General features: G+C 37.1%; 1 protein-coding gene across 9 annotated transcripts in view; it reads right to left on the minus strand.

Moving 5' to 3' along the window:
• The window catches only part of MAP7 (microtubule associated protein 7), a 172552-nt gene that overhangs the window by 26865 nt on the left and 132843 nt on the right, over window positions 1-12844 (minus strand). For 7 of the 9 annotated variants that reach the window (XM_055324637.1, XM_055324631.1, XM_055324635.1 and 4 more), the window contains exons 4-7: window positions 11499-11662; window positions 10589-10706; window positions 6394-6504; window positions 874-987 (exon numbers count right to left, since the gene is read on the minus strand). In XM_055324637.1, coding sequence (XP_055180612.1) covers window positions 874-987; window positions 6394-6504; window positions 10589-10706; window positions 11499-11662 — 507 coding nt within the window. The remainder of the gene's footprint in view (window positions 1-873; window positions 988-6393; window positions 6505-10588; window positions 10707-11498; window positions 11663-12844) is intronic. The other 2 variants (XM_055324632.1, XM_055324638.1) reach the window with 1 other exon arrangement.

Consider the following 12844-nt stretch of genomic DNA (forward strand, 5'->3'; position numbering starts at 1 on the left):
AATAGACGTGCAGAAGCAAAGCATTTTTAAAGGGAACTTTATGATGTAATTTCCTAAGTGCCAAAGACAAGGGCTGCTAGGCTGGTTACAGAGATATACCAATTGCACCCAAAGATATTTGGGAAAAACAGAATCAACTCACCGTGAATGGAGATGTTGCCAAAAGCTGAATGTGTATCTTTCTTTCCAGATAGATATAGGCTCTACGCTAACTTCTCATTAAACTAATTGGCTCATTCAGGCATGCTTTGCATTTCAAAAATGTAGAGGAGTTGTAACTAATTACAATAACCAGTCCTTGGCACATTCTCCATATTTTCAAAGTATGTAACAAAGAAGAAGACTGTAATTAGCCTTCTCCACAACTCCTAGAAATTTGAGAGGGTACTAATTCCTAGATTACATATGAAAGACTGGCACAGGCAGAAGGAGCTAGCCCACAGCCACTCTTAAGCAAGAAACTCTTGCTGAAATTGTCCTGGGTTTTGCTTGTATTCTCAAGTCAATCTATTAGTATTAAATATTAAATCATGTCTACCTCTGATCATCTGCTCAGATGCAGGGGCAGAAAGAAAGGCGGGGAAGGGGTCGGTGTTTCGGGTGATGTTACCAACAACCCAGAAGCATCTGAAGCCATCTGATCACAAGGAGGGGCGTCCTTTGTCTGCCTGGCATCTGGTGTCCAGATAAGATGTGAAAGGAAAACAATACCAGGAGCGTGAAACCAACACCAACAGACATTTCCAAAGCCACTGCACCCAAGGAGAGAGAAGCAAACACACTGGGGAAAGCCCGGGATGTGATTAGATGAATAGCGGTAGCTCAGATGTTGGACTTTACCTCACCAAGAAAGTTCCACCTTGACAGTTTTACCTGTATCTCCAGACAAGGCAGCTGTGCTTTTACTTCGGGCCAGGAACGAGTGTGTGGGCGTCAGCAGTCTGTTAACAACGCTGCTCTCCCATGGGCTGAGCTGCAGGCGGCGAGCTAAACGTCACCACATAAGCAAGATGTTAGAGGAATTCTTTCCTGGGGCAAGAGGGTGCAAGAGCATCAAACTTATTGCTTCCTTATGCCAGGCCTTCAAGAGACGAGGCTCTCCAACCAAGCAGGACGGCTAGCATACGGTCTGGGAGACGGGAACTTTGCCCAAAGGAGGAGCTATTCCATAATGTTGCCTTTCTTTAAGATATTAAGTTTGGGACAGGCTCTATGTTAGATTTATGTTTGCAGATTTTGCTAGCCACCTTCCTTTCGGTGTGAACAAGTAACAAAACAGAAACATCAGGTCACCTACAGGTTTGGCGTCTAGTTGTGCCCACCTGCCCTTGTCAGGATGGGCAGTGATCTAATGGCACATGGTCTGAGGGCACACACCTCGGCCAAAGGGCTTCCTAAGTACCCTGAATACTCAACTCCAATACAGGCTATGGCAGCTTAATGCAGGACTGCATGTCTATATAAACAAAGACTGAAAGGGTCTCTATTACATTTTGCCAGATGTTCATGAACTGCTACTTCGTCAATTGGGGGAAATTAGATATAATAAAAGGAAAGAGGACTCATGCAAAGTTCTGTCTGATTTCCTTTTGACTTTCCCATTCAGTAAGCCAGGTTCTCTCAAGCCTGTTTTGGCAACAATGTAAACAAATCTGGTGGAATATAAGGGTAAAGCTGAAGCAAGAGGAAATTAAACAGAAAAACCAAAATCCAATCTAAACCTAAAGTTAGAAATTACTAGTGAGTGCATGAAGATTTCAGGAAATAGATTTAGGATAATACAGTGAATATAGTTCCAAACTGTACTGGGGCTTGGTGGCAAGACCACCATAAATTATAAATTAGAAATTAATGACTTTGCTTATATTGTTAGCTTCCAGTGGTGGTATTCTGTATTTCCATGAAAATACAGAAGCTACTGTCCAAAAATATCAGGAAAGAAGCTTGCAAGATCCTACAAATATCACTAAAGTAATCATACATCTCTCTCTTAGGGCACACTGCTAAGTCACTGATAAAAGTCTTTAAAACTGTCTAAACAAGACAAGCCCAGTTCTGCTCTGTACTATAAACAGCAGGTGCAAATATTCTTGCCTCTGGAGCCATTGTTCTTCTAATAATCTTTTATATGCTGTATTTTAAAGGAATGACGTTGAAATTCTATAAGATTAGTTTTAGTTAACAGGAATTAGTTGATGTTAAATGTTTTTGCAGGAAATAACCTGTTCCTTTTGAAAGGAACTACCAACCTCCAGTAAGTATCCCTAATTACCTGACTTCATTTTTAAAAAGTGGTTATTTTGATCAAGCCTGTGGTGAATTTAAGAATTAGTGAATTATTTATTGGATTTCCTGTTATTAGGAGAGTCTTCACAGTTAAATGAAATCTTATCTGACAGACATAAATAAAGGGATTATATATATGTATGTGTTGTATATATACAATTACATATATAATACAGTAATAGTTGTATAGTAGAACGCACAATAGAACAAGTGCTGTTATACACTCTAATATGGCAGTGTGTGTATGTGTGCATCAACAATGGAATTTAATGTACACTAAAAGTAGAATACAGTCACACAATAAAACCAATGGGGAAGAGTGAGGAGGATGAAATGAAAATCTTCAACAGAACTATACTTTTTAAAGTAGATGAGAAAGGGAAGAAGAAAGGAACCCTTTATTTCCTTGACAAACTCTGTAGGATGACTGGCTCACAACTGCAGAGATGGTTTGTCATTGAGAAGACATATCCTTTCTCTGCCCTGGCTTAAGAAGTTGATTAACTTTTTATTTCTGTGAGTCTTGAAAGTATCAACCAAAGACTTTGCCTCAAATGAAGATTGCCTCTTTGACTTGTGTTTGAAGCAAATCTGAAGAGATTTGTTTTATAGCTGACACTGTGAATGAAAGATTTTGACAGAAGGAACATGTTTCTACTTCTTCTGTGTTCATTACTATGACCTGAATAAGAGAGAGACAGAGAGAGAGATCTCTTTTTCTTAACATAACATTTTAGTAAAGGTTAGGACAGGAGAGTTAGTTTGTTGTTTTTCTCTCACCCACCTAGAGGGGCCTGATTTTAAGATGATAAGCTTCTGAAGGAAGAGATATTAATTCTTGTGAAACACCTTACAGTATTGATCCTACTTAAGCACTTAAAAATGAGATATTAAAAATTCCTGTAATAGACCATCTGAACCAGGGGAGGCAAACAAACATTATAGATATTTGTACTACCACAGTCATCCATAAGCAGGAAATCACTGTTCAGTTTCAGATGGGTGCCATGCAAAAATCAGGCAAGTACTTCCAGATCCCGATAGTTCATCATAAGTAGGAAATGCAAATATTATGTGAGGTATTCCATTTTTAGAATGATGGCAGTGAATTCAAATTAAAGCAAGAACAAAAACCCCTGCTCAGGTCAAAAAGAACCTGAATGCAGAATGCAGCTTTAGGTCTACCACCATGTCCTATGATCTAGATTCTAGGGAAAAATGTATGGACTAATTTTAAGCAAACAGTAGGCAACTTCATTTCTTGTTTGTTTTTTTTGTTGTTGTTGTTGATTGTTTTTTGTTGTTGTTGTTTGAAATTCCTTATTCTTCCTTGAGAAAAATCTGGTTAAGTAGGAGCTTAAGAATATTAAGAAACACATTTTTAATGTGAAAATTTCCAGTGGCAATATTCTCTCCATTGCAGCAATTATAAAAACCTTTGGTAATCAGAGGTTTCCTTTAACTTGGGTCATTTTATCACTCTATGTGACACTATATTCAAGTTTGATAATAAAAATATTTAAAAATAAGTAGGGCACAGGCAGAGAGCTCATGGATGTCATGCATTAGTGCTGGAGGACCTGGGGATACACATGTTAGCAAAGTGGGGATTTACCAAACGGTATGGAAATATTTTAGTATTTTTAATAACCAGGAGAGCATTCCAGCTGAACGTCAACCTTGATAGCATCAGAGCCTCAATTTAATATCAGCTTTAAGGCCTATGCTAGAGGGCTGAGAAAGCCCAGACAATCTGGTAAATGGTGTACATTCTTTAATACATTGCCAGTAAAAGCCTCTAACTTAAAATTCAATAAGGATGCTTCCTAATTTAATAAAGCATAACCAACTTTTAAAAATAGCAGAAAAAAATAAAGTTAGCAGAAAAGAAAATGAACTAAGTTACTTAAATTTATAAATTACAGAAGTTCAAATTCAGAATAATTTCTAGTCTCATTAAAAGGCCTAGCCATCTCACTGTCCTACTGAAAGTTCTAACTTTAAAAAAAGAAAAAAAAATTGCTTCCTGGACCATATGGGGGGCTCTTGGGTGAACTGAATCTTCCCTTCCTGGCCAAACCTGACCTCGTCTTTTAGACCCAGGCAGGAACTGGTAGTTCACACAATTCTTTTGACAAGGTGGCAGAGAAGCAGAACTCCCCAGTTTAGTGCTCTCCCTTTGCTCTATTAGTCCAGCTTAGGATTTGATTTGATAGGTCACACGATTCAAGGGGCAGTTTCCTGGATTTGGCTATGAACTGGCTGTTGAACTTCCCTTAATCCTTAACCTCACTCAAAGCAAGAATGCATACAGTCAGGGTGATCTAAGGAAGGACATCCATGAAGGTAAGAGGATGCAGCACATCAACAACATCGGTTAGTTGCTGGTGATCTCTGTGCTAGACCCTTTCTCCAACAATTAATCTGTAACATATGAATTTGGGTCTTTCACCTCTGTCCATCATCTCTGGAATTCTGTTACCCCAACTGGAACAGATGAGCCATCCAGTAAAACTTTCTCAGTTCTAAGATCCTATTAAGAATATTCCATCAGATATGATCATTCAGAATCTATTAAACATTCCTGTTGCTAGTTGACAAATTACTGTTGTCCATAGAAGGGTGATAGGATATTGTTCAGTTTACTGCCCAACTACCCCATTTTCAGCTGTGGAACTGAAGGAGGTAGTTGGTAAGATTGACTTCAAAGTACCATAAAATCACAATTGTAGTTTGTCTTAGACATAGGTTCACAAAAGTATGAAACTAAAATGCTGAGTAAGGGATCAAATCCAAAGAATTTTAGTATATGTGCTGCCGAAGCGAGCACTCAAATCCAAAGAAAAGGTGAGTAGACAACTGTTAAGAATGGTACTCATATGCTGTATTTCATATTAAAGGAATGGGTTTGAAGATAAAGGCTGTTTATGAAAGGAATGTTAATTCATAATACTTTTCTCTAAGATCCAAAAGAAAAAAGGTACATAATTTGACTATATGTCTAATATTGATGATTTAGGCATATTAGTTAAAAAAAAAGGAATAGTTAAGGTTAAAAAGCAAGAGCAGGAAGTTGTTCAACATTTACTACTTTAAGAGATTAGTTATTAGTTTTATAACAGCAACATGTACAATATTGTACATTACAATAACACAAGTTTTATACAATACAGAATACATGGATACACACAGAACATGCACACACTGCATTCTTTACAAAGACTATAAACACTGAATGTTTCCCAGTAAAGCATTCAAAATAACCACAATTTGTTACTTTTAAAGAATATATGTTTTTATATTGCACAATAATTCTTTGGTTTTCTAATTTAAGGTCATTTTAAGTTCTGTAAAACCGTAGCTCATCTTAAAAACTTGATTTTTCCTTCTATGATATATAGATGTATAAAGTAAAACTTTAATTTTATAAATAACCCAACATTCATGTACTGTAAATCCATGGGATGAATAAAACTCAAAATTCAAATAAAACATTAACTGGGGACTATGATTATTAAAACTTGTAGGAGACTTCAGTGATGATATTCTTGAAGCTAAGCCAAATCCCTGAAGGGTAAAATGAATGGACACCAAGAACCGATCACACACACACACAAGAAATGCAAGTAAGCAAGGTTTGGTTAAATGAGAAATCAAATAGCAAAATGAAATCTACCAACATGAATCATTTAAAAAGATTTCTTAGAAAGTCAAAGCTTGGCATTCCCCAAGTACAGATGAAAAGTCAGGGACAACATGATTGAAGGAAAATAATTGTTCACAACAAAGATTTTTGCAATGTTGGTGGATAAGTGGGTGATTTCTGGAACTGTAAACTCATTTACTAAAAAGTTGAGAAGCACCGCTTCCATGATGGCTAAATGCAACCATTCAGCCAAGTTCTAAAATGAGCAAGGTTCTTGTCGCAAGGGAAATGCTGCTCAGCCGTTTACTGCTTTTTTACTTTGAAGTTGTGTTCTTCCTATTTAAGAAACGTAGGGAAAGCAACTTCAGATGCTTATTTTTAGCTGTAACATCCAGAAAAAAAAAAGCATTAAGTAAATAACAGAACACTTTTTTTTGTTGTTGTTTTCCTTTTGACTGTACCTCTATCTGGAGAATTTAGTAAAGTTGCAGATGAAGAGGAGAGCCGCTTGCTAATGACGGGATCAACATGTTTCGAAAGATTCATGGTGGAAACTGACCGCCTGTCTGGATCTAAAACAAATGGAGATAATGCTAATTGACAGCCGGCATGCAGGATTGCAATTTCCTAGTTCACTGATGGAAGGAAAAACTAGAATTGGATGCTTTCAGCTCTATTACTAGATCTTACATAATAGCACAGTTTTCTAAATGGATATCTTAAAGGTAACTTAAAGGTTAGAAATAAAATTCATTTTTCTCATAGGATAAAATAAATATTAAGCACACCAGTTTGTCAGCCAGGGAGGTTCAAGCATATTGTTACAATAATACAACAGACAGACAAGGACCAAAGGCAGATCACTGGAGGGCAAATACAATAATGGGGCTGACTGTACAGCAAAGAGAGGTTTGTAAAAGTGGATGCCCTTAGAATTTCCCCAAATAGGAACAAGGGAGTAGTAATAGGGCTGGTGAAATAGAATGCAAACAGTAGGAGAAAAAAAAAAAAAAAGAAAAAAAAGAACATCAGGTTCTATGCATTTGCTGCTACCTTTTCTTGTAGAGCCAGTCACTTTACCTAGGCCATTAAAGTTCACTATAGAAAAATAGATTAAAAAGAAAGAAGAAGAAACACTCTAGGTTTGGAATGATGTAGCATTTCTTCTTAAAGTCTACAAGTAACCATACCTCTGTGCCTATAACACTGATTTTAGGGTGGTTTACAAATGTAGAATCAGTCCACAAATTTGCCCAACAAAACTGATGGCAATATAAAGAAAATCAGAATTCTTCAAGCTTACTAATCAAACTGTTGATCCTGTAGGTGAGTAATTTTAGAGTAATTCTTAAATTTCTGTGAGATCAAAAGGCAAAAATCAGCTCTGTTCATCTGCTGTCTTTATGGTGGAACCAGGTGGTAGCCATCCTCACTAGAACAGATCATGTTCCCCAAATAAAAGTCTAAATAGAGTAAAAGTCTAAAAAAATCTCATTATATTTATTCAGGAAGGGAAAACAGATTGTTTTGACGATGACTGCCAAAGTTAAAAGGGCTTTGCCATATTTTGTTTACCATTGTTAGCTTCTTCTAAAACTAAAAACAAAAAGTATTCCTCATGGTATATGCCTTTAAAACCCAGTTCTATCATTGGTCTATCAATGTCTAAGTAACACTGGTAGTCAACATTTTACAGTAAACTTCCCTCCACAGAATAACCATTTTTGGCCATTATTTATAGTGTATGGGGATAAACAAGTTTTCTACCAACATCAGACATTCCTATCTCTACGAGGATGTATTTGTATGGTTGAAGCAACTCAATTAGAAAACAAACAAACACAGACATCACGCCTGTGACGTAAATTAACACTTAACTGATAGGCCCTTGGAGCAATTCTGAAGATTAAGGATAATATATCAAAAGGAAGATCTTAATGATGAAATGTAAGGCCCAGGGACACAAGGAAGGGTAACAAAAGTCATTTCTGGGTGACTGACAGCAATACATTTTCTGATACTGTTTTTATATGTTAAGCTTTAGTCAGGGGACATTGTGTCTGCCTGCAGGCCTACTCTGCCTGGTGAAAATTATAGAGGTATAATGCATCCTTATTATATTACTTAATAAGATAATTTTTAATCATTTCTTTTTCTCACTCAACAAAATACAAATTCAGAAAGGATTCTGAAAGAATCAGTTTAAAAAATTCACAAACCAGTACAAGTTGATGAGTGAGCCGTAAGGCAACACAAAGATTTAATCTGGATTAAATTTAATTTCTAAGATTTTTTTCTTTTTTTTTTTAAAGATTATTTATTTATTTATTTATTTATTTATTTATTTATTTATTCATTCATTCATGATAGAGAGAGAGAGAGAGAGAGAGAGAGGCAGAGACACAGGCAGAGGGAGAAGCAGGCTCCATGCAGGGAGCCTGATGTGGGACTCGATCCCGGGGCTCCAGGATCACGCACTGGGCCAAAGGCAGGCGCTAAACCGCTGAGCCACCCAGAGATCCGCCCCCCCTTTTTTTTCTTTTTAAAGATTTTATTTATTCATGAGAGACAGACAGAGGGGGCGGTACGGGGGCAGAGAGAGAAGCAGGCTCCATGCAAGAAGCCTGATGTGGGACTCAATCCCGGGACTCCAGGATCACACCTTGGGCTGAAGGCAGGTGCTAAACTGCTGAGCCACCCAGGCATCCCCTAAGATCTGTTTTTTGATCAGCAAACACTGACTGGGTTGCCCATTCTGAGTGAGTAATTGCTATAAAGGAGTAAGACCAGGTTACTGTTCTTAAGATCACGGCAGATCACTGCAACCTTTGAGAATTTTGGCAAATTCCAGTTCTTTTCAAACTTTTTTCTTTTCAAACTTCTGAATTCTAGTTTAGTAGCAATTTTCTCTAATTCAGAGCCCTTATAATAAAAATAGATATTATCCAAGTGCTAACAAATACAGCATGAGTTTCTCTTGCTCCAAGTGGCAGAAATAAAGATCATATACTGAATGCTGAGTGTTGAACCAAGAATTAAAACTAAACAACTGTATTTCCCCTCAAAAATATTTGAAAACTTCTAATGGAGTATACTTCTGCCATACACAAGTAAAAGATGAAGCCAAGTAAAAGAAAAATAAGGTTATAAAAATATATATTCTTATATAGAATATATACATAAAACTGCCCTTAGAATAAAATATCACACATAAATGAGCTTTAGGAGTACAGATTTGACATGTGCCCTACAAAGTACCACTGGGTCATTAAAAGCCAAGGGGGAAAAAAAGTGTTTTCAAATATAGTTCAACATCATAGGAAAGTAAGTTGTGGTAATGTACTTTTAGAATTTTTAAAATAAAGGGGTTCTATTGGATACACTGAATGTTAGGAATGGAAGAACAGAGCAAACAAAAATTCATGGTTATTTAGATTAAAACTAAGAGCAGAAACAGCAGTACTGACCAGTGGGGATGGGGATGTTGGTGAGGTGAGAGCACAAACTGGATGTACTTTGATCCCAGGTAATTTATTAACTAAAAAACACTTCTTAAAGGTTTTTTTTCCCCCCAAAATGATCTCTTAAAGAGAAAGTAAACACATAATATGTCATTACGTTATTTCAACACCTTCAAGTCACCAGAGTTCTATCATCACACTTAAGAAACACTGTGCCATATCCCAGATCTAGGTCTATGCAATAGCGTATTAAGCATGCATTATGACTAAGGTAGTGATGGTTCAGCTATTGATGAACTGTTGTTCCTAGGTCGGAGGTGCTAGCTATAGGTCAGGCAATCAGCAACCATAGGGATGTCTGTACCAGATTTTCTAGTACCACCAAGAGTTGTGAAGTGGTGGTCCAGGCCTGCTAAATCGAGAAAGGTGAATGATGATTCAACAAAACCACCTGGGGACAGAATGTAAGACAATGATTTTTCAAAGTAAATAATAATAATAATAATAATAATAATAATAATAATAAAAATGTCATTAGACTCACACAGATGTAAAAGAACTGACACATTATATAAAATTCGAGGTGTATTGAATTTACAGTACAAAAATAAATACAAAAAAAATTTACAGTACAGTACAAAAATAAAGCCTTTCCCTAAGTCCAAATTTCAGTATGACTTTATGTCCATTCAAGAACGAGGGAATGGCTGAGACATTCATGGTTTCTAGTTTCAGAACCTGCACTTTTTTGGGCAGAGCATTAATGCTACACATGCTTTATGGTCCAAATACACAAGCTCATACTATTGGTTATGATCAGTCAATACTGCTATGTTTCTTCTAGAAAAAAAAAATCAGTTAACTTATTTCGTAATCCTGAAATCTTAATGCAAATGATTACTTAAAATAACATAGAGTGGAAACCACATGTTTACTTAGGAATGTTGCATAGATTTCTAGCTCTTCAAGGAATTATGTAACAAAAAGGAAAAGCAGCCGGTGTTAAGGGAGAGAACTTTATCTTCTTACCTTCATCACCCTCTTATCCTCAAACAGTAGGAGCATCATTTAATTATAGTTTAATTATTTCAGCTTGATTTTTGTTTTGGAAACACAGACTTAGAAAAAAAGAAGCAACTGCCCTTTTGCGGTCCAGGAAGAAGGCAGGGATTCTGAAAGCCACACCATTTGTTACCTGCACTGCGGATGCTAGGGCTCCCATGGAGAGGGCCTCCCCATGACCACCGGTTTTGCTTCTGTTTTGGCTTCTGGCTCCTTTCCATTGTTCGTCTTACAACAGCTTCATGGCGTTCCTTCAATGGAAGAGAGGAGTGGATGATGAGATTCGATCTGGTTGTTTGAGGCTTCTTCAATTTAAGGCAGAATGGAGTAAAGGCACTACTGGAATTTCTACCTTAGTATTCCTACTTCCTAACTTTTATACCTTCTCTTAGGGTAGGAGTAATATCAACCTGCGAGAGATACTGAAATCATCAGGTCCCAGTTGGTAAAGCTCTTGGCAAACGACAGGTACTTAAATAAACAACCCTTGTTGCGGCTACCAGGAGTGTGGTGCTTTCATCAATTCATGTAAGCATGGTGATACAGGTCTTAGCTTAAGCAGATGCTAAACAAATGTGGTACCATATCTTAAAAAAAAAAATGCAGTTCAGAATCTGAGCAGGTGGGTAATCCTGACTCCACGACTTACTCATTCTGAGTCTGCATGTTCATTTTTGCAAAAACTGATATATCAACACTCAAGGGTTGAGTAAAGATTAAATGAGATAATCTATGTGAAAATGTAAACAGTAAAGCCCTAGAGAAATCCAATTCCTTGGAGTCCTCTCCATATTTTCGCATAGATGAACTGCACAGGGGTAAGTTATGGCTCTAGACCAAACGCCCGGGCTTTTAAAGTTTTTGCGAAAATAATGGTAACAATTACACCATTCACTACCTGCCTTCCGTACCCCAACCTCCCTAGAAGCTGTGACTATCTATAAAACTGATTACTTAATGTTGCTATGCATACCAGCACCTTAAAGGAAGGTTTCGAATTTCTGAAATAGACCTCCCATTTGCTGCCCATGGCAGCCTCTTACTTTGTCTTCCTCCAGCCTCTGCCTCCGCTTTTCCTCCACAGCAGCCCTCCTCCGCTCCTCCTTCAGCCTCTGTTCTTCTAGTTTCTTCTTTCGTTCTTCTAAGTGCTTTTCATAGTGCTGCCGGGCTCGCTCTTCCCTTTCTAACCAGATTATTTCTCTCGCAGCTTCAGGAAGAAAAAACAATGGAAATCAAACACAAGCAGGTTTAGAACTCGAACAGGTATTGGGGAGCCTGGTTGGCTCAGTCAGTTAAATGTCAGACTCCTGATTTTGGCTCAGGGATAATCTCAGGGTTGTGAGATGGAGCCCCCCTGCTGGGCTCTGCCCTGGGCTTGGAGCCTGCTTAAGTTTCTCTTTCTCCCTCAGCCCATCTCCACCCTGCTTGCATATACACATACTCTCTCTCTTGAAAATCAGAAAAACAAATAAGTTTTATAGGTAGGACTGTATATGAATGGCCCACATTGAACAAATATGGGTTCTTGGGTTCTGTATTTATCAAACCTGACCTTTGCTTTCCTTAAATTTTGAGGAAAAAAAGTAGCACTGTTAATTTCTAGCATAATTTAATCTGATAACAATGAGGTCAAAGAAGATACACTAAATTCTACTCTTTGGGAATCCCTACAGTCCTCTAATTTGGTAGGTTAGTACAACAGAATAATGCATACATCACATGCTCTGGTCTCAATTCTGATTACTGATATGATGCTCTTATAACCAATAGTACCGTACCATTCATCTCTCTCTCTCCTCTTAAAAAATGTGATATCCTTCACATCAAAAGCCTGTGACTATAGTTGTTTCAACGCAGCACTGGTTCTCTGAAAGTATTAAAAGAATTGAGGAGAAAATCCCAAAATTGATAGCTGATAAAAGGTATATTAAATGCCTTACAGATTTATCACATTGAGTAAGCTAAGTGATGTGAGACTAAATAAGCAGCTCTTGCTCACATTCTGATTAGATAAATCTATTAATATCACAGGCTGAATGAAAATGCACAATGCAGAAAATATTGTTCAGTGATGGAGTGTTTCTTTTCTCCTTTATATATACATGGTCCTTCCTCATTTTAGCGGAATACATACCCCACAAAACTTTTTTTTTTTAGTATAATGCTTCCTTGATCTGTGATAACTGAAGAGGTCTTTAATATGAGCTATTAATAATACTGTTGGTAAAAGGGTCCAAACAAAATTTAGGGCATAAACCTTGAGAATAATACATGGGATGTAAGTTAAAATGTTACTTCTTAAGAGAAAAAAATTAAAATTCAGAACATTTGTTTCCTCTAAATGTTTACTATTAAAGATTCTGCATTTCTGCTACCATTAAATATTTCC

The sequence above is a fragment of the Nyctereutes procyonoides genome, unplaced genomic scaffold (genome assembly GCF_905146905.1).
Source record: "Nyctereutes procyonoides isolate TBG_1078 unplaced genomic scaffold, NYPRO_anot_genome, whole genome shotgun sequence".
NCBI classification, from domain to species: Eukaryota; Metazoa; Chordata; class Mammalia; order Carnivora; family Canidae; genus Nyctereutes; species Nyctereutes procyonoides.